Genomic DNA, 23,033 nt, shown 5'->3' on the forward strand with positions numbered 1-23,033 from the left:
CTCTAATATTGTGCAGATTATTTTTATAAATATTTAGCCTGGTCACTTTCAGATGATGTCAGCCTGTCTTGCTAAGATGTCTTTTATGCACGGATTATAATGACTGTAGATCCATGTTGTTTAATAGAACTTCCTGCGATGATGTAAATGTTGTTACTTGTTTTGTCCAATAAACAGAGTAGCCATTAGCCACATGTGGCTATAGAGCACTTGAAATATGGCTAGTATGACTGGGAAACTGAATTAAAAATTTTATTCAATTTTAATTTATTTAAATTTAAGTTAAATAACCACAGGTGACTGGTAGCTACCATATTGGACAGCACAGTTCTAGATTCTGATAGTATGTGCTAAGTTTTTGGTGCAAATTATTTTATATTTTTAATCACTTGAATTAGTTTGGAATAACGTATCCAGCTGAAGAAAAGGAGTTAGCAGAGTTATCCTAAATTTGCTTATTATAATTAGAACTACATTTTTTCTTTGGATTTACATAAGAATAAAAATATGAAGACTGCAATTTCAGAACTGAAAATAAAATGTGTTTTAGGTTGGTGTATCATGCTGTTTTATTTGGGGGCTGATAAGAGACAGAAAGTGAAAGTTGAAATTATTATTTTGGTACCTCTCAGGAATTTTCTTCCATCCTACAAAAGAAAGGAGAAGTACTGTTTGACTCAAAGCCTGGTTTGGATTTAATATTTTTTATATCCTCAAAGACAGTCATAGTAGTGTTCTGTTTTGCATTTTTAATGTTTGAATGAAAATATTGTGTTTGTGGTATCAGACTTCTTTGTGAACTAACTGCAGGTTAATACATAAATTACTTTTAAATCTGGGATTGTAGTAAATGTAAAATTAATCTTTGGCTAACTAGAATTATGCCATTAGTTGAGGTCTGTGCTGAGTTTAGTGTTGCTAAATTGGTCAAATGCAATCAATTGTATTGTATTAAAGTGAAAAATTCACAGGACTGGAAACATGGCTTTGATTGCAGAACATTACCATTTTGCTTAATCTTTTTTAGTAAAATATAGCTTTTTGGAATAGTGGTTAGTACAGTTACCACTGTACATTTAGTTTAGCAAAATATACAATATTTACTATTCTTATAGTAGTATAATTGTTGACTAACAAGGGAATATTATTCAGACACTTAGAAGATAATATTAAGTAGTTCTTTCAGATTCTTTTTGTTCTTCTCTGAAGGCCTCAGTTCACTTTTATTCCTTCATTCTCAGAAGGTGATTTCTTCTCCGATTTCATAGAATGTGAATATTCTCTCATTTTCTTGTCCTTCTTGCTTATCAACTTGCAGTCATTACTGATCCAACCAACCCTTGCATTAGAGTGGGAAAGGTGTCCTGTTTCCTGATAAAAGACCAGATACCTATAACTGTGCTCTTAAAATCCCTTTTTACCTTCTCATGGATCTTGTATGCCTGTTACCCTCCCTCTTTTTTGTCATTTCAGTGTTTCTGGTGTGTTTTTTTCTTTTCTATTTATCTTTTAACAAGTTCAGCCTTTCTTCATCATCGGGTACAGATATATACATCGTAGAAGCAAGACCCTTCTAATCCCTTCTTCCTTTTTTTGAAAGAGCTGCTGATACTTCTTGTCTCTAATTCTTCCATTCCTAGCAATCTGTATTTTCATAAGCCTTCCACATGATTTTGATCCTAGTCTATACTTGTGGATCAGTCAAGTAGTTCACTGTCATTGTTATAATTTGGGAGCACAGGTTATAGTATTTAGAAGACAGCGTACACTTACACAGAGAAGAATCAACTCTTGGTTGAGATGGTGTTTAAAGCTAGAAGCAGTAGTTTTTGGTGAATTAGTTAGAATTTGGTTTGGCTATGAGTTCTAGAAAACCCAAAATACCAGAGACTTAAAAAGGTGGAAGTTTATTTCTTCTTATACGCACAGGTAATCGGGTTCAATGACTCCCATGATTCTCAAGGAACTAGGCTTCTTCGTTGCTCTGCCATCTTCAACTCTCAGCTTCTATTTCATAGTTCAGTCTGACTGCTGTGGCTAAAGTCATCCTTTTTCATATTCTGGTGAGCAGGAAGGGAAAAAGAGGAGAGGCCATATCTCTTCCTTTTAAAGAAACTTCTAGCAGTGGCCCAGAACTTTAAGTCCCTTTGGCCGGAATTTAGACATTGGTCACATCCGGTTGTAAGCTTATTTCAGATAGCCATGTGTGAAGATATAATTCATGGTTTTTAAAAGGGATTGCATAACAATCCATGATTTGGATTCACCATAAATGACTTACTTCCTTATTGTTAGACATTTAAGTTGCTTGTGAGATTTTTTTACTGTAACATAGTACAAATCAACAACTTAATGTCTTAAAAAAATGAATCAGTGGGCATAAAAACTACATGTTAGAATACTGAGTATTATAGGAGAGAACTTGGAAGTAGCAGAAATAACATTTTGAGAGTTTTTCTCTAAGTCAAGAAAGTAAAGATCCCGTAAAGAATAGTGGAAAGGAATACTTTGTAAAATTTGGATGTTAGTCATCCTTAAAGAAAATTAAATCAATATTTAGTATTGCTGGCTTACACAAACTAATGTGGTAAAATAAGTGTAGATAATTTACATTTTTTTTTCTTAAGAGTGTATAAATGCTTTAAGTGTCAAGCATTTACTGGTGTCTAAATTATATTGATTTTTTTTTTTTTTAGTACTGAAATGACGTTTTATTTTGTTTGGAATACAGATCTTTCGCTTTAAATTGTTTCTTTTCTAATAAAGTGTTACTATATGAGCTTTTATTTAAATTTAGGAACTAAATAAATAAAAAGTTGTGTTCATTTTATATATACTTTCACTAGGCTAACTATACTTCTCTTGATTTGCAGGCCTTTTTGCAAATGTGTAATCTGCCTATCAAAGTGGTTTGTAGGGCAAATGCAGAATATATGTCTCCGTCGGGTAAGTTTTTAAAAATTCTGTTAATATTCTGCATTGATAAAATTGTAGTGCTGGTCCAGTTTGTACCTACTATTTTAGAAGTCCCATTTTTGTTGTTTACCCTTGGAATAATTTTCCCATGGTTTTGTAAAGTAACAGTTGTAAACTTGATAGTCTTTAGGTGGACATGGCTATTCGTTTCAACTCTGTGGTGTTAGTCAGTTACTGGAAAGTTACAGAAATTGTTTTAAGTAGTAAATAGTAAGAAAATACATAATCTCAGATATACCCAGTCTTATTTACATAGGACCGTTTCCACGTCAGAAAACCAATTTTGATAATAATGTATCCATTCATTATTATTATTATTATTATTATTATCCATTCATTCATTATTATCCACACTTCTCTAAACTATGTTCTATTATATAGAGGGAAGAAGAGAGATTATGGAATAATTAAATTTACTTGTCAAAGATCTTAAGTTCATCTCTGAGTGCTTTTGGTTTGTAATGACTTCTTTTTGTTTAATTTTATTTCAACAGGTTTTAAGATATCTATTAAGCTTTTAGCCTTTTTCCTATTTTTTATAATCAGTATTGCCTTTTCTGTGTGTCATATTGTAGATTAGGGTAAAGTTTTAAATAAATATGGTTCAGATAATTTTTAACATCAAAATATAGTGCCACAAAGCTGATAAATAAATGTTAACTAGAATTGGTAAGGATTATAATTATGGTTCTGCTGATCCAATAATAACGTAGAATCACACCTTTATGGGTAAATCCATTGAGTATAAATGATTGGGATAAATATTGTTACATTGCTTTTTAGGGAGACATTTATCTCCTCACTCTGAAAATAACTTAGAAATGATTTGTATAAAACATTTTTTTTCTTTTCATCTTAGTTTCTTAAAGGTGGTAATAATTGTCAAAAGCTGTGAGAACAGCCTCCATACACACTGGAAAGTCTACATTCATACATCTACACTTACAGATTTATGAATATACTTTCTAAAACATCTCCATAAAAAAATTTCTGGACTTGTAAACATAGACATATTTTAGATTGTTGCAGGCCATTAATTGACTCATTTTCTGTTAATTTTGAGTGTAGGTTTTATAAACTTTTTGAATTCTGGTGAGATGAATCATATTGTGTTCTCTCTATCTTTATCCTTTATGTAGTTATACAAAAAGAGTGTAGCTACATGTAAAAAAGTTGATAATCTAATACTAAAGTTGATATCTTTGGCAAATGAGGAGAAGCCCTAGAGTTCATCCACCTGTTTCCCAAAAGGACTGTACTAAGTACCACACAGGTAGATATCTTTTTATAGACTCTATGAAAGACAAATAACTATTATAGAAGCTACAGAACATAAACACACACATGCAGACATACATTCATAGGAGTCTCCTGTAGGTAGATGAAAGTGGCACTTTCTGTTAAGGAATTTATTTAAATTTCATCATAACTCTAGTATTATTCTCTTTCATCATATGATTGGGGGGATCAGGGGAATGTTTTATTTGTTTGCTTGATCTTATTGTAGTAGATTTTTAAAGCAGAGAACATTGTGGAATAATTAGAAATCAAGTCACTCTTAGCTAAGAGTTAGGAAATTTTTACTCTAATCCTTTTGTGACCTTGTCACATATTGACAGTTTCCTTGGGAAATTTCACTTTTCTTTTTTGAGCTTCAGTGACTTCATCTGTAATATGTGGTGGTTGGATTAGATGGTATTTGGGCTCTTTTTATTTCAATATTTTGTGAATCACAGACTTCCTTGCTTTCTTCTTGCTTCCTTTGTTTAAGTCCTAAAAAATGATTATTCTGCCTAAAATATGAAATAGTGTCCTCTGTTTGTTTTTTTAAATTATCTTCAATTGGTGCCAGAGAATAAATATCTCACAGTGCTTTTCTTGATACCTGCAATAATAAGGATATAACATTGGCTCCACTTTAAGTCAGGCGAGTGACAAAAACGTTATTCACTTCTAATTTGTTGCCTTGATGTATATATTTCTTTATATTTAGGGATACATGAGTACTCATGTATTTGTTGCCTTGATGTATATATCAAGGCATGTAATGATGTATATATCAAGGATGTAATTTATTGCCTTGATGTATATATTTCTTTATATTTAGGGATACATGAGTACTCATTTGACTACCCACACTGCTTTCCTGCTTCAGAATCTACAGTACTGAAAGTATTTTTAAAAAGAGAAAATACAAACTCCTTCTTCCAAGAATGCCAGACTGGATATTAAAAATGAGAAATACATTTTCCTTTCAAAATATTGTATATGACCTAAAAATAGCCTTCAGTCTAGGCATTTATCCACGCATAGTTTTCATTCTCAGATCATTTTATCTCAGAGGACCTGTACTATTTCTAGCATTAGAGTACTTACAAAGATTTTATCTCAAGTTAAAAAACATTATGGCCTAATACCCAGATAAATTCTTTTCTTTTTTGCAAGATTTATAAAGCAGTAGAAGCAAGGAATGTGGAATTCAGTGTTTTTATATTGGTAACATGGAAATGTCTTCTAAATGTATTGTTGAGTTGTTGTTTCCCTGAAGGCCTGCTTGCCTTTGATAATGCGTGTTATCCTAGGGATTTAGATGAAGCCTTGTTGGTACTCTAGGCCTCATCCATTACCCTTGGTCTGAGTGGGGCAGAGAGGAGTGAATCTGTTGAAAAGGACTACGAATCAGCCTACTGTTAGTGTGAACTGTATTTGACCTAGGTCTGATAGCAAGCTTCATCCTCTAGCTTTTGGGGTGAACTTTATTGCTATTTGGAGACTTATTTTGTTATCATCTCTGATAATTTCATCAACTATTGGTATTTCTAAAAATGAAATCCCACTTTTTTAATGTGGTATTTATTTAGAGAAGCCAGTTTTTATAAGCATGCTTCTTATTTTTTCCCCCCAAATGTGTCTGGGAACATACTTTGTGTTATAATTCATAAACTAGCATATCTTCAAAGATTGCTAATTCTTTTAAATTCCTAATTTTTTTTGAGTCAAAGACATTTATTATTGTACCATTGTGTGCTTAAAATATTGAACTTAGTGGTATCTGAGATTTAAAAGTGGATGTAAAAAGAAGTCATCTTCTTAAATGTAGTTTAAAATATAGATTGATTCATTGTACTCTGAAGAGAAAGTCCAATTACATTTCTTTCAAATCTGTCAATGGTCGTGAACCAGTGTTCTGCCTTGGTTCATCTAATTTCCATAATTAGTATTTACTGCTATATCATATAGCAGTTTGTTAGTGTTAGTTCTGAAAAGCTAATATTGTGATCAGTTCTTATATACAAATGAGAACTCTAGAAATGAATCTCCTTTTTCTTTTAAAATTAGTAATCATTTAAAAGTTTATAGAATTTAATGTACACATTTAATTATAATTTTCAAAAGTTATAGGGTTACAAAATCAGTATATTAATAAAACACAACCTGTTTTTGTATTAATTTACTGGAAGTGTCTTCATATATTTTTTTCCTCCTCAACAGGTAAAGTACCTTTTATTCATGTAGGAAATCAAGTAGTATCAGAACTTGGTCCAATAGTCCAATTCGTTAAAGCCAAGGTAATAAAAAAGATATTAAATATATTTGATCACAGTTAGTCTTTTTTTAAAAATTTTATTTATTTATTTGTTTATTTAATTTTTAGATCACAGTCTTAAATAAGTCATTCATCATTCTTTAATGTGTCTTAATATTTGTATTGATTTTAACCTAGTTTTTAAAAAATGCCAATATAAACTAGTAGAGAAATATTTCTAAAGTATAAGTTTTTTCCTCCATAATGTAAATCAATGGCAAAAGATGTAATTTGGTCTTTACAAAATGGTAGATAATTTTCTAACTTGCAATTAATGAGAGTTTTGGTCATAAATGAAAATTTAGGTTGTTATAAAATGTCAGGTTAACCTTTGAGAGAGAGATACAGAATATATTTAGAAGTTGAACATATTAATATATACATTTGAGTTCAGTATAAAGGACAACCCCCATTAACATTTTGGGGAACATCCTTCCAGACTTTTCTCTTTGCATATACAGAAAAATGTAGATCATGCTATTATGTGCTATTTTGTAACCTGCCTTTTAAAATCATAAATATGTTTGGAAATTCTTCCATGTTAATGACTATAGAAATATATTATCCTTTTAAGTTGTTGTATAGTATTTTATTGTGTGGATGTATTGTAATTTATTTACTTAAGCCTTTATCAGTGGACACATAAATTGTCAGTGTTTGGCTCTTATTATGTGTTAAGATAAATATTCTTCTACAGACACCTTTGTACACTTGTCAGATTATCTCCTTTGGATAGATTCCTAAGAGTGATGCTGAAATATTAAAAGATACTCATTTTTAAAAATCTTACCACAGATGGCTGGATTGAACTAAAGGGTTATACCATTTTATGGATCTACTCATTATTATAGTATATTAGAATTTTAAAATTAGTGTCTATTTCCCTATACATTTACTAACATTTTCTTTCCATCTTTGACCACTTTATAAGCAACACATGTCAATCTTTTGGCATTTGTTTTATTACTAATAAGGTTAGTCTCTTAAAAAAAATAAGATTTACTGACCATTCTGTTTTCTTCTATTGTGAAATGATAATATAATTTTGTCCATTGAAAGATACATTTTTATAGTGGCATATAAATACTGCTTATTAATATTTTATAGTGATAGATTATTAACTTTTTTCATGTATAATTTTAGAGATATTTCAGAAGTTTATTAGACATTTATAGTAAAAACATTGATGTAGATAAAACATTTATATTCACTCAGTAGTAAGATAACTGAAAGTTTTTGTCTATTTAATATGATGCTCTTTTAAATTTTTTTAAATTCCCTTTAGGGCCATTCTCTTAGTGATGGGCTGGATGAAGTCCAAAAAGCAGAAATGAAAGCCTACATGGAATTAGTCAACAATATGCTGTTGACTGCAGAGGTATACTAGAAGATAATAGGCCTTGAAAAGAAACTTTCCTCTTACAAACGATCATCTTTCTTATGGGTTATTGAGAAATAGGAATATAGTCAAGCAATTCTAGGGCTAGGATGGTTACTGAAATTATTTGGTTATTATGTTGAACAAGTTGTCTGACATTTACAGGTCTAGTTTTTCTGTTGGTAAAAAGGAGTGATTCTTGTCCACTCATTATTTGACTTTGGCCTTGGGAGGTTTACTTAAATAATATCTCTAAAATAGTTTAATGGTATTTAGAGATGTACTACTTTATGAATAGGAAATGCTTTTATTAAGTATTATCATTAATTAAATTTAATAATTCTGTATAGCAATATTAGCCAGAGGAGGGAAAACTCTCATATATGTGACTTTTATAAAGTTGGTTTATAAAAAATCACTATGGCAAGAAATAATTTTCTTTATCCATTTTCTTTTTGGTATTCTAAAGTTTTAGTGACTGTTCTTTTGTTCCTAGTTGTATCTTCAGTGGTGTGATGAAGCTACAGTAGGGGAGGTGAGTGGTTCTGTAGCATTTATCTTAATTAAAATTTAATGAGAAAACACTTTTGCTCAGAATCGTAAGTCCCTGCTCATAAATGAAACATTGTGGTTTATACCATTAGTGATATAGTTTTTCACTTACTTTAATTTTGCTTGCACATACATTTTAGGGAAGCTATGTGTCATTGTTTGATGTAACTGGTTGCAAAGTACATAAAAGTTTATATATTTTTAAAGGGAATGGTTTGAAATTTTAATTTTTTAGATTGCAAGCTATGTATTTTTTTCAGATTGCTGTATTTGTGTTCTGAACATATATTTTCCTAAGAATTCTGTTTGTAAAAACAGGCTTTGTTTTTAGAATCATGTTTGTCACAAAATCTTTTTGCTCTAGATTACTCATGCCAGATACGGCTCTCCTTACCCTTGGCCTCTGAATCATATTTTGGCTTATCAGAAACAGTGGGAAGTCAAACGTAAGATGAAAGCTATTGGATGGGGTAACAAGACTCTGGACCAGGTGAATCCAGATAGTTCAGATTGAAGTAGGGGGTTGCCTCAACTTTAATGCATTAAGAAATTCATGTTTTATATTTATAATTTATATATTTTTATATATAATTAAAAAAATAATTTTATGTATAATTATATTTTATATATAATATATATTTTATATTGCACATACATTTTAGGGAAGCTATATGTCATTGTTTGATGTAACTGGTTATATAATATAATATAAAATATATTATATAAAATTATATATTTTATATATAATTTTATATATAGTTATAATTTATATTATATTTCTATTAAATTCATGTTATATTTCATCTTTAAAAATCTCAGCACAATAAAAAAATTAGGAAAACATTTACTCTTATTTTTTTCTGACATGAAGTGAGTTTTGTTTTATAAAAATCATACATGCTTATTATAAAACAAATTATCTAATACAGAAAAGTTCAAAAAGGAAATAGAAATTGCTTGAGATCCTATCATCTAGAAATTGCCACTGCTAACTTTTTGGAGAACATTCTTCTAGCTGTCTCTGAATAACGTTTTCCTTAAATGGGATCTTATACCTGCCACTCTGTAATCTAATTTTTTTCTATTCACCAATATACTGTGGGCATCTATGTCAATAAATATAGATCTGCAGCATCAGGGCTTTAAAAAACCCTGTTATATACAGCTCTTAATATATCTTTTTGTTTGTTTTAAATTTATTGAAATAGCAAAATTAGAAAATTATATAGCTTTTCAAGGTCATGAGATTGAACTAATTCAATCATTAATAATGTTTCTTTTCCAAGGCTACTTGGAGTCTTAGCCAGCCAGTTTACTGCTGTGTGCCATTGACCACACTGGGGATTGGGGAAATGAATAGGGATCGAGTAAATAAAATCCATCTCCACTAGTGGGAAAACAACTCAAATGCTTTTACTCATGGTGGGTCAGCAGCAGTGTTACCATTATGAAGCAGCTTTTTTAAAATATGTAAAGTCATTTGAAGCTATGGATTCAGGAAAACATTTTTTTGTAGGGGGTAGAGTTTTGAGGTAGAAACTTTCTTAATAGTAATCCTTATAAGTAACTTAAATGTGCTTGTGTTTAAAGGAAGTTTTCTCTCAAATTTTCTTCTTATTTCTTATATAGAAAGTATTACTTATGTTCTATATGTGTTCTATAGCCTGATTCTAAATATATGGTAAAAGGTTACCTAAATTTACATTTTTGTTATAAGCTGTGATACAAATTAAATTTTAGACATTGTTTTGCTAATTTAAATGTTTTCCTTTGGGTCTATTGCCTATGTTAGGTCTTAGAAGATGTAGACCAGTGCTGTCAGGCGCTTTCTCAAAGACTGGGAACACAACCATATTTCTTCAATAAGCAGTAAGAAACTTTTTCTTTTTTTATTTAGTTTCTTTTCTATATTGTTAGATTACAGACTTATTTTGCCATAGAGGAATTGTTTTATCAAGAAATATTTTTGATAAGATTTTGTTTTATTTTTCATTTTTGCCCTCATTAAACATTTACTTAGCACTTCTTGGTTATCAGGCACAGCTCTAGGCTCTGGGATACTAACATTTCTGAAATGCGGTCCTTGCCGTTAAAAATTCTTAAGGGCAGACGTGTAAACCAGTCATTATTTTATGATATGATAGAGGTACTGCTATCTATGTGTATGTGCTGTGTATGGAACTACATCATCTTAACAAAATTCCACACTTGGAAAATGCTGTTAAAACATGAAGTCTAACCATACTTGTTTTTACAGGGTGATACCCTGGGGACCAGAAAAGTGAATAAAACTAAACAGTTATCAGTTTTGTTGGATGGACAAGCACTGTTACAAACTTATCTTTTAAAAGTTAATGAAAACTTTTATAAAGCACAGAAATTAGTATAAAGGATATGGATTAAATGTATATGTACATATATCTAAGTTGAATAATTCATTAAGACAATTATTTTGTAATCTGGAAAAGAATATCTAATATAGGCAAAGAATGAATTTCCCCTTTTTAAAAAAAAAAGTTACAGTTTTAATATATTAGAATCATCCTGTGATTCAGTTTAAGATGGGTTTAAATTAACATTTTTTTTTTTAAGATTTTTATTTATTTATTTGGCAGACAGAGATCACAAGTAGGCAGAGAGGCAGGCAGAGAGAGAGAGGGGGAAACAGGCTTCCCGCTGAGTAGAGAACCTGATACAGGAGTTGATACCAGGACCCTGGGATCATGACCTGAGCTGAAGGCAAAGGCTTTTTAACCCACTGAGCCACCCAGGCACCCTAAATTAACATTTTAATCTTAATGTTTTACTTAGAAATTCTAGCCTTTTCTTGGCTATGTAGCAAAAATTTTCCTTTTTAATTTTTAAATAAACATATAATGTATTTTTATCCCCAAGGGTACAAAGTCTGTGAATCACCAGGTTTGCACATTTCACAGCACTCACCATAGCACATACCCTCCCCAATGTCCATATCCCCACCCCCTTCTCCCGACCCCACTCCCCCCAGCAACCCTCAGTCTGTTTTTTGAGATTGAGTCTTTTATGGTTTGTTTCCCTCCTGATCTCATCTTCTTTCATTTTTTCTTTTCCTACCCCACCAAACCCCCCATGTTGCATCTCCACTTCCTCATATCAGGGAGATCATATGATAGTTGTCTTTCTCTGATTGACTTATTTCGCTAAGCATAATACCCTCTAGTTCCATCCACGTCATCACAAATGGCAAGATTTCATTTCTTTTGATGACTGCATAGTATTCCATTGTATATATATATACCACATCTTCTTTATCCATTCATCTGTTGATGGACATCTAGGTTCTTTCCATAGTTTGGCTATTGTGGACATTGCTGCTATAAACATTCGGGTGCCCGTGCCCCTTCGGAGCACCACATTTGTATCTTTAGGGTATATACCCAGTAGTGCAATCGTTGGGTCATAGGGTAGCTCTATTTTCAGTTTTTTGAGGAACCTCCACACTGTTTTCCAGAGTGGTTGCATCAGCTTGCAATAATTTTTTAAAAGGTTTATTTGCTATTATTTTATCTTTATAGGCATTCATCTTCTGTAACCATATCATACATCTTTTGTTAGAGATATTAATTAGTAGCAAAAATGACAATGATGATAGCTTAGAAACATTTGTCATATTAATGTATACTATGTATAACTGAAATTTGGGGTCCTGATTACTGAAGCACAAAGGTCATAGGATTCAAACCATGAAATCCTGGTAGGTAAAGCTTCTCCAGCTATGTTCCTAGTTCTAGTGATGTCTGCTATGCAGAGTCAATTTGTTTAGTCTCTAACACAAAAGAAATGTATCTACATATTAGTGCCAAGTCGTTCCTTTTTCTTGGTGGTAAAGGAATTCTTAGGGCTTAAAAAGCCCAGAAGAGGTGTGTTTTATCCTATGAAGTGCATCATTGTGTGTTAGGAGTTAGTTTTGTTATGCATGCTGTCTTCATGGGAGGCCAGGAGAGTATATCTGACTTATTTTTCTCATTTCATTCATAACCAGGTATCATGCAGCATGTGATTTAGTGGAAATATCAAAACAGATTTTTTTTTTCTTATAAGATTACAGTTATATTTAAGCTCATAATGAGAAACTGAACATTTAGAACAAGCATAAAACCAAAGATTTGCTATGGAAGAACCGTATTAAGATGTAGGTTTTTGAAATAATTTTACCTTGTATGAGACTTACATAAATGTTTTCCTCTAATGATTGAAAAATAGATTCATTTTTTAATTTTAGTTTTATCCCATTGTCTAACTGTGATTAGGAAAAAGTCATTTGTATTTTTACTTTAATGTGACAGAATTTTTCTCATTTTTTTATCTGTCAGGAATCATTACTTTGTGAGATACTGTACTTTAGTGACTAGAGCGCTGGCTTAAGTCTAGATAATGTAGTATTGGATTCCAGGTCAGTGGCCCTGAATTGTGTTCTTGGCTCTGATATATACCTGACTTTTGCAAGTTACTTTATTTCCCTGTGTATCTTTCCCTTACCCTCTAAAAGTAGAATAAATTTTTCTCCTAGCTAACCTTGTGGGGATGTCAAGGAGAGGAGTCATAGAAGAAACCCAGTAGTTTTACTTGATGATTCAAGGGGAATGGGTAGATGAGGGAGATCCTGCAGCAAGAATAGGAATTGGGAAAAGAGGACAAAGAAGATAAATGGTGGAAAGAAAAAATTAGAAAAGTGAAAGAGTGAAAGAAATCAGAATAAGATAGATACTAACACCGGTGGCCTTTTTTTTTTAATCTTTTATAATAATGTGGTTGGTAGCTTTTAAATATTTCAATCATATTTCTGAAATGAAACTAAAACAAAATCTCTATTTTCTGTTGTATACAAGGTATCTTACTGATGTGATATCTGTTGAGATACCTATCCAAAAGCTACTAGATCCTTTGTTCTTTTTCATGTGGTGAGCATGAACTTGGAATGAAAAAGTAAAACTTTTCTTACAGTGTTATTTTTATGTTACCTTTTCCCCCCTATGTTTAATCAGGATAGAATGAATGATACCATTGTAAAGCATTTATGAGCTCCTTACAGGTCTGTGTAAATAAAACCTTGTTAGCAGAGGATCAGTGAGTGTTGGTTAAAAGTCACTCAAATTGAGAAATTGGAAGAGGGCTTATTTTTGAGAAACAAAGTTCTGCACAAACTATTAAATGGTAAAACTTGAAAATATACCTTCATATACTGATGAGAAAGGGTATTGAGGAAATGCTGCAAAAATTAAACATGGGAATCTTAAGATGAAAAATTTCAGGGAAGAATTGGATTTTACTGAGGTTTGTTCAATAAAGAAATTACCAGTTGAGAAATTGAATCAGTAATCAACCAACAAAAGTCCCAAGACCAGACAGTTTCACAGGTGAATTCTACCAGACATTTAAAGAAGAGTTAATACCTGTTCTTTTTTTTTTTTTTTTTTTTTTTTTTTTAGGTTTTACTTATTTATCTGACAGAGAGCGATCACAAGCAGGCAGAGAAGCAGGCAGGGAGAGAGGGGGAAGCAGGCTCTCCCCGCTGAACAGAGAGCCTGATGTGGGGCTCGATCCCAGGACCCCGGGATCATGACCCAAGCCGAAGGCAGAGGCTTTAACCCACTGAGCCACCCAGGTGCCCCAATACCTGTTCTTTTTAACCTATTCCAAAATATAGAAGAGGAAGGAAAACTTCCAAATTCATTCTATAAGGAAAACATTATTCTGATACCAAAACCAGGCAAAGATACTACAAAAAAAAATAAAGAAAAAAGAAAACTAGGTAGTATCTGTGATGAGCATCGATGCAGAAATCCTCAACAAAATATTAGCAAACTGAATTCAGTAGTATATTAAAAGGATCATTCACCATGATTAAGTGGGATTACTTTATTTATTTTTTTAAAAGATTTTATTTCTTTGGCAGAGAGAGACGGCGAGAGAGGGAACATAATCAGGGGGAGTGGGAGAGGGAGAAGCAGGCTTCCCACTGAGCAGGGAGCCCAACGCGCGGAGCTCGATCCCAGGACCCTGGGATCACGACCTGAGTCAAAGGCAGATGCTTAACAACTGAGCCACCCCAGGCACCCCTATTTTATTTTTTTTAAAGATTTGTTTGTTTGAGAGAGAGAGAGAGAGAGTGTGTGTGCACATGTGAGCAGGGTGAGGGGCAAAAGGAGAGGGAGAGAGAAATTCTGAAGCAGACTCCCTGCTGGGTGTGGAGCCCGACTCAACTCGGGCCTTGATCTCTTGACCCCAAGATCATGACCTGAACTGAAATCAAGAGTGGACACTTGACTGACTGATCCACCACCCAGGCGCCCCAAGATTAAGTGGGATTTATTCCATGGATGCGAGGGTAGTTCACTATTCTCAAATCAGTCAGTATAATGTATCATGGTAATAAGAGGAAGGATAAAAACTGTATGATTATCTCAATAGATTCAGAAAAGGCATTTAACAAAAAATACAGCATCTCTTTATGATAAAAACTCAACAAAGTGGGCACAGAGGGAACATACCTCGATATAATAAATGCCATATATGAAAAATCTAACATATTCAGTGGTGAAAAACACAGTTTTTCCTTTAAGATCAGGAACAAGGCAAGAATATCCATTCCCACCACTTATATTCAACATAGTACTGGAAGTCCTAGCTGTGTCAGTCAGATAAGAAAAGGATTTAAAAGGCATCAGATTGTTAAGGAAGAAGTAAAACTGTCACTATTTGCAGATGACATGATAATATATATAGAAAATCGTAAAAACCCCATCAGAAAACTATTAGAACTCATAAATGAATTCAGTAAAGTTGTAGGATACAAAACTAATATATAGAAATCTGTTGCATTTCTGTACACTAACAGACTAACAGAGAAACTAAGAATTTACAATTACAACAAAAAGAATGAAACTACCAAGGAATAAATTTAACCAGAGAGGTGAAAAACCTGTACTATGAAAACTAAGGGACATTGAAGAAAGAAATTTAATATGACGCAAATGGAAAGATATACCATGCTCATGGATTTGAAGAATTAATATTGTTAAAAATGTCCATACTTCCCAAGTAATTTACGGATTGAATGCAGTCCCTATCAAAACACCAATAATACTTTTCACAGAACTAGAACAAATATATCCAAAGTATGTGTGGAACCACAAAAAACCTCAAATAGCCGAAGCAATCTTGAGAAAGAAGAACACAGCTGGAAGTATCATAACCCCAGATTTCAAGATATACTACTAATCTACAGTAATCAAAACACTATGTCATGGAAAAAAGTAAAGCATAGGGAATATAGTCCATAATATTGTAGTAATGTTGTGTGGTGACTCTGGTTATTGTGAGCATTGAGTATTGTATAGAGTGGTTGAATCAGTATGTTGTACATCTGAAGCTAATCTAGCATTGTGTATCAATTATACTTTTTTTTAAAAGATTTTATTTATTTATTTGACAGATCACAAATAGGGAGAGAGGCAGGCAGAGAGGGGGAAGCAGACTCCCCACTGAGCAGAGAGCCTGTTGTGGGTTTCAGTCCCAGGACCCTGAGATCACGATCTGAGCTGAAGGCAGAGGCTTAACCCATTGAGCCACCCAGGTTCCCCTCAATTATACTTTAATAATTTTAAAATTTAAATTTTAAGATACTTTAATAATTTTAAAAATCACCATTTGAGGGTGATCCCAGAGTCCTGGGATCGAGCCCCTCATCGCATCGGGCTCTCTGCTCAGCGGGGAGCCTGCTTGCCTTTCTCTCTGCCTGCCTCTCTGCCTACTTGTGATCTCTGTCTGTCAAATAAATGAATAAATCTTTTTTTTTTTTTTAAATCACCACTTGAGGGGCACCTGGGTGGCTCAGTGGGTTAAGGCCTCTGCCTTCAGCTCAGGTCATGATCCTGGGGTCCGGGATCGAGTCCCGCGTCGGGCTCTCTGCTCGGCGGGGAGCCTGCTTCCCTCTCTCTCTCTCTCTCTGCCTGCTTCTCTGACTGCTTGTGATCTCTGTCAAATAAATAAATAAAATCTTAAAAAAAAAAATCACCACTTGAGAAAATTGAGTAATTTGTTGCTCAAATTGAAATTGCTCAAAATTTCAGAGGCAAAAATATAAAAAAAAGACTGATGGCAAAGGACTTGATTTACAAACTTGAATGACAGTCCTAAGATCAATGATTGGTATATAAAGAGGGAATATGTAAATTACTCCTAATATTGTGAAAACATGGCAAGTTAATAGTGTAAGGGAAGGAAAAATTACTGAACAGAGACAATATTAATGTTTTTGAAACTTGACTGACTATGAAAGGTATCAGAAATAGGCAATCATGATAAAGCAAAAAAGTTGAGTATAGCAAAATTTTAAATGGGAAAGATTAGGAAAACATTTACATTTTACAGGATTTTTATTTTGATATTCAAATGAAAGAACAGTAGATAACTGATGGATATTAGCTGGACCTTTTGGTATAATCATTTCATAATACATGTAAATCACACCCAACTGTGCTGTATACCTTAAACTTACACAGTGATACTTGTCAATTATTTCTCAATAAAACTAGGGAAAAAAAGAATAGTGATAGCCATTGAAAATGTGGAAAGAATGATAATGCAAGATAAGACAACACATTTCTTAGGTTCTTAAAAATGTATTTATGATCCTGGAGTATTTTTCTAATAAAAGGTCTATAAAGATAGATGTAATATATATATGAAAGATCTTAAAAGTCTTAGGAGGAGAGTTGCTATCAGTATTAAAATTTCAACCCACTACTTAGCATAAGAATGGAAATGTTAGTTCTCTCTTTTTGTGGTATAGGAAAGGTAATTAAAAACTGGATTGTTAATCAAGATCTTGGCTTGATTAAACAATTCAGTACAAATATTGGACAAAGTGTGTTTTTTTTGTTGTTCTTGTCTCACATGAATTGCAAGTATTTTTCGGAGTTTATTGCTTTTTTAAAAAAATCAGGTTTATTGTATTTACACATGCTAATATTGACACCATTTTATGTTTATAGCTCTGAGTTTTAGTAGTGGTATGCAGTTGTAGAACCACTACCATAAGTGTACTTTTAAAAAGAAAAAAAAAACTTTTAAAAAGAAAGAATTATAGGAATGGGTTATTTATATATTTCATATATATATATAAATTAATATAAGTAATTGCTGAAATTTGTAAGAATTACAAAAAATATGCATTAGAAGTTATATATGTGTGTTTCATTTGATTTAGTATATTGTGTTATACTTCCTGTTAGGTGTTCTACAGTAACTTGCCACCCAGTTGTTGTCTTTATGTAACATGAGAGCCATTGCTCTGTGCTCATTACCCATATAATTCAGCACCTTTGGAGTTACATGGATGTACATTTGCAGCAAGTAACATTTTGTCCGCTTCAGGGTTACTTCTAGACCACTGTAGTTTGAATATACATTTATACTTGAACTCCTTCAGATCCTTCATTTAATGATAAAGGATGCCCATCTATATTATTGGAAGTTGCATCAGGAAATAAATTCACTTTTTTTTTTTTTTAAGATTTTTATTTATTTATTTGACAGAGATGACAAGTAGGCAGAGAGGTGGGTGGGAGGGGAAGCGGGGCTCGATCCCACGACCCTGGGATCATGACCTGAGCCGAAGGCAGCCACTCAGCTGACTGAGCCACCCAGGTGCCCCTCAAGTAGAGATGTTATGTAGACATTCAAATGTATGATTCTGGACTTTAGGAGAGGGACTGGGATTGGAGATAAATTATTGGGCAATTAGTGGCATAAAGACATATTTAAAGCCATGCAGCAGGATGAGGTCATTCATTATTAGTGATTAAGACCACATAGGTAGGGGCGCCTGGGTGGCTCAGTGGGTTAAGCCTCTGCCTTCAGCTCAGGTCATGATCCCGGGGTCCTGGGATCGAGCCCCGCATCAGGCTCTCTGCTCAGCAGGGAGCCTGCTTCCTTCCTCTGTCTCTGCCTGCCTCTCTGCCTACTTGTGATCTCTCTCTGTCAAGTAAATAAATAAAAATCTTAAAAAAAAAAAAAAAAAAAAGACCACATAGGTAGTAAGTGGCAGTTAGGATTCAAACTTAGATTTGAGGGACCCCCAATTCTGTCCTTCCAAACCAGATTACTGAAACATACTTTCACATTTAGGTAGGCTAACACATATTTTCTTAAAAATTTTATCATTATGGGACTGATAGCAATAATAGTTCATAATTACGGTGATATTTTAAAATACAGTAGTATTTTAATACAGTATATTATAAAATACAGTAGTATTTTAATATTATTGACAATTATTTTAATATAATGTAGTTTAGTGATGCCTCATCTATAGACCACTAGTAGTGAGGTAGATAAATTTCAATTTTTTGTTACTAACACATAATTAAAGGAAAAAAAAAACCCTAGAAATTTTTTTGTTGAAGATATCTTTACTTCTCCTTCAGAAAGCTAGATTATTGGGGCGCCTAGGTGGCTCTTGGTTAAGTGACTGCTTTCGACTCAGTCATGATCTCATGGGTCCTGAGATTGAACTCCTCATTGGGCTCTGAGCTCAGAGGGGAGTCTGCTTGAGATTTTCTCCTCTCCATTTCCCACCCCCTTCCCCATCTCAAAATAAATAAATAAATAAATTTTAAAAAGCTAAATTATTTTAAAAGTGGTAAAGTTAAAACTAAATCATGTTGTTAATACATTATTTGGGTAATCAAGTGTCATTTGTCCTAGCACCACAGTGAAATCCTTTGCTTTGATACCATTTTGGTTTTGCTTCTATTAAAACACTTAATAAATTGTGTTGTAATTTATGTTTTGTGTCCATGTCTCAGGATATCTTTCACGTTCTTACATCTCTATCATCTAAGCACAGTTCCTGGCACGTTGAAGACCTATTGTATTTATGTAGTGAATAAATTAACGAATAAAATGAGTATGATCAGTTACACCAGTATTACTTTAATGCATTACCACTTTAAAAAGCAAGTCACACAAGCAGCAAATTATCATTTAAAAGGTTTTTTTTCCCCATATCTTACAACAGAAACTCCAAGTTAAAAACAAAATAAACTCAAGTTGAGGTAGGATTTATTTTTGTGACTTTTTCTTTTAAATAGAGGAATAAAATGTTTGTTTGTTTGTTTTTTTAAGATGTTATTTATTTATTTGACAGACAGAGATCACAAGTAGGCTGAGAGGCAGGGAGAGAGAGAGAGGTGGAAGCAGGCTCCCCACTAAGCAGAGAGCCCAATGCGGGGCTCGATCCCAGGACCCTGGGATCATGACCTGAGCCGAAGGCAGAGGCTTTAACCCACTGAGCCACCCAGGCGCCCCGAGGAATAAAATGTTTTAAAAAGTAGTGTATATTCTGCCATACAAGTTAAATGCCATTCAAGTTACTTTCCTTTCTACTTTTGTTTTAGGCCTACTGAACTAGATGCACTGGTATTTGGCCATTTGTATACCATTCTTACCACACAGTTGACCAATGATGAACTTTCTGAGAAGGTGAAAAACTATAGCAACCTCCTTGCTTTCTGTAGAAGAATTGAACAGCGCTATTTTGAAGATCGTGGTAAAGGCAGCTCATGTATCAGATCATCTTAGAGATAATGTCTTAATTTAGCCATTATTTTTAAAAAAAAACTTAACTTGAGCTATGTTACTTGAAAGTTACAGTAAGTAATGGTATTGGAATTTTAAAACCAAAAACACTGCTGTTTGAAACCTCAGAATAAATTATATAATGCATCCTATGCATGTACTTTATACTGGTAAAATAATTCTGGAATGATTTCATTTGATATGTTGTACTCGATATCTTGAAATTTTTGTTTTCTTGAAACATGTATGCATATAAAAATAAAGCTCAAAGAACTATATGGCTGGTGTATTTACTTCTGTTTGATCTTTTTGAAGCCACTCAGAGCTTTTATACATGGAATAAACTGTCTTTTCTAAGGCAGAGAATTTGTGTTCCATACTTTTAAGATGACTTTAAGAGATACATGGTGAACCTGGGCATGGGAAAATTGTTCTTTACAAGTATGCACTTAGAAAATGTAAATAATTACAAAGCAGTTAAATCCTGGAACAGATTACCATTTAAGAGCATTCTTCATATTTAAACCTAATTGAATTTGTAAACATTTCATCAGAGCAGCTATATTTTTATATTTGGTAAAGGGATAGTTTCAGAGACCTTATTTTTTTGAGTCAAGAACATTTTAATAATATTTTATTTCTCTTGTGGGGAAGGTGGGAGTATAGTTTTCACAGAGGTATCAACAAGAATTTCTGTATAAGCACTAAGGATCATACGTTTTGTCCTTTTCAATTTTTTTAATATTTTGTAAAAAACCAAGTATGCTTTAAAGAGATGTGAAAATCATGTCATTTAAAAAATATATATATCTAGAATAATAGTACTTTTATATTTTCTTTTTATGTAACATCAGGCATTTTTACCTCATTTAATCCTTACTAAGACACTATGATAGATAATATTCCCAGTTTACAGAGGAAGGAATGGTAGACAGAAAGCATAGTGTCTTGCCCAAGGTCATAGAGCTAGCAAGTAGTAGAGTCAGAATTCAAACATTGGCAGTCTGGGGCGCCTGGGTGGCTCAGTGGGTTAAGCCGCTGCCTTCGGCTCAGGTCATGATCTCAGGGTCCTGGGATCGAGTCCCGCATCAGGCTCTCTGCTCCGCAGGGAGCCTGCTTCTTTCTCTCTCTGCCTGCCTCTCTGTCTACTTGTGATCTTTCTCTGTCAAATAAATAAATAAAATCTTAAAAAAAAAAAAAAAAAAAACATTGGCAGTCTGGCATCTGGTTTGGCTTTTAGTGAATACATTGTTTTTTGTTAAAATTATAGATTTATACCATATAAGGGATATATTAGGTTCACCTTAGTCTAAATCCCATATAAACTTTGGGTAATCTCTTTGGACTATAGTGCTATTTATATAGCTTTCCTAAACTAAATAGTTTTCTAATGTGTATTATTAAAAAATGCCAAGTTACCCGTGTTTTTGCAGAACTCTTATGATGGTTTTTTTGGGGGGGTATATATTTTTGTATATTTGTTTTGTACTTAATGATCCCTTTTTCTTTTTACAGTAACATTCATTTAATTGAACCCAAACCATTTGTACTTCATTATATGAAATCTAGACTTTTTTCTTTGAGTTTTTTTGGATATTAAGATATTCCATAAAAATAAGTTGTGGTATTTTTATCTTTACTATTTGGCTGTATTCTTATTTTAAAATGAGGAACATTGGGAGATAATGGTTATCATTCCAAGTTGGGTTATTTACTCTTCCTTAAGACTTACTGTATCTATGAGTCACTCTGGGAGGTCTTGTTTTTCTCTAGCGTGGAGTAAATCACCATCAAAACAATGCATTAGAAAGTAGAAACCTTGATTATCCTATATGGTGATATCCTATTATACTTCCTTTTATCTTTTAAATTTGGGTCCACAAAGCCAATTCATGTAGCTAAAAATGATCACTGAAAAGCTAGTTTGCTGTCTAAAAAGTTAAATGTTTTACTGCCAAAATACTTAACGTGTGTACTGAATTTGAGAATAACTAGCATGATCCTTTATTTGAATTAAAATTTATTTATTTATTTATCTATCTATCTATCTATTTATTTATTTGACAGAGAGAGAGAGACAGCAAGAGAGGGAACACAAGCAAGGGGAGTGGGAGAGGGAGAAGCAGACTTCCTGCCAAGCAGGGAGCCAGATGCGGGGCTGGCCCAGGACCTCAGAATCACCACCTAAGAGACGCTTAACGACTGAGCCACCCAGGCGCCCCTATTTAAACTAAAATTTAAATCATGAGTAGTGAGAAAGTTTTAAATCAAGGTAGAGACAGTCCACAGTGTCATTTGATGGCTTCTGAATGATGTGCATTATTGGGTTTAGCATATCTTCTATGAAAACCTTTAGAACAACTTGTTACTTTTCAGTTGACTATTGGATAGGTAGACATGGTATTAATTCATTAGGAACCCAAATCCAGGAAAAGTAGTATAAAATGTCAATCTGAGAGATTTGCTTAATGCATCTTGACACTTTTTTTTTTTTTTTAAGATTTTATTTATTTACTTGAGAGAGAGCAAAGTAGGGACAGAGGGAGAGGGGGAAACAGACTCTCCACTGAGCAGGGTGCTTGACATGGGATCCCATCCCAGCGTCCTGGGATCATGACCTGAGTCCAGGAATGCAGCCACTTAATAGACCGAGCCACCCAGTTGCCCCCATCTTGATACTTCTTTAGTGAACAGGTAGTATTTTTCTTACTGTTGTGTATGATTGTCATTTAATCATGGGCATTTAATGGGGATGGGTAGAATGTAGCTGTACATTGAGATATTTCAAGATACTGTATTCTAAAGTAAAACTTAATAACTTTTTTGAACTTATTTTAACTTACTGTTTTAAAGTATTATATAACCAGTTGTTATGAGCTAATTTATATATTTTATTGAGTCTTAAAAGGAAATGTTAAA

The 23,033-nt window shown here is 33.0% G+C and overlaps 1 protein-coding gene across 4 annotated transcripts in view; it reads left to right on the forward strand.

The window, feature by feature from the left end:
* MTX2 (metaxin 2) overlaps positions 1-20,392 on the forward strand; it is a 68,428-nt gene extending 48,036 nt beyond the window's left edge. For 2 of the 4 annotated variants that reach the window (XM_032855966.1, XM_032855963.1), the window contains 7 exons: positions 2,874-2,946; positions 6,469-6,545; positions 7,848-7,940; positions 8,437-8,475; positions 8,857-8,982; positions 10,285-10,361; positions 19,934-20,392. In XM_032855966.1, the coding sequence (XP_032711857.1) occupies positions 2,886-2,946; positions 6,469-6,545; positions 7,848-7,940; positions 8,437-8,475; positions 8,857-8,982; positions 10,285-10,361; positions 19,934-20,117 (657 nt within the window). In that variant the 5' untranslated portion in view covers positions 2,874-2,885 and the 3' untranslated portion in view covers positions 20,118-20,392. Of the gene's footprint in view, positions 1-2,873; positions 2,947-6,468; positions 6,546-7,847; positions 7,941-8,436; positions 8,476-8,856; positions 8,983-10,284; positions 10,362-19,554; positions 19,592-19,933 lie in introns of all 4 variants that reach the window. The other 2 variants (XM_032855967.1, XM_032855965.1) reach the window with 2 other exon arrangements.
* Positions 20,393-23,033: the final 2,641 nt, after the last annotated feature.

The sequence above is a fragment of the Lontra canadensis genome, unplaced genomic scaffold (genome assembly GCF_010015895.1).
Source record: "Lontra canadensis isolate GAN:19392208 unplaced genomic scaffold, GSC_riverotter_1.0 scaffold11, whole genome shotgun sequence".
Classification (NCBI taxonomy): domain Eukaryota; kingdom Metazoa; phylum Chordata; class Mammalia; order Carnivora; family Mustelidae; genus Lontra; species Lontra canadensis.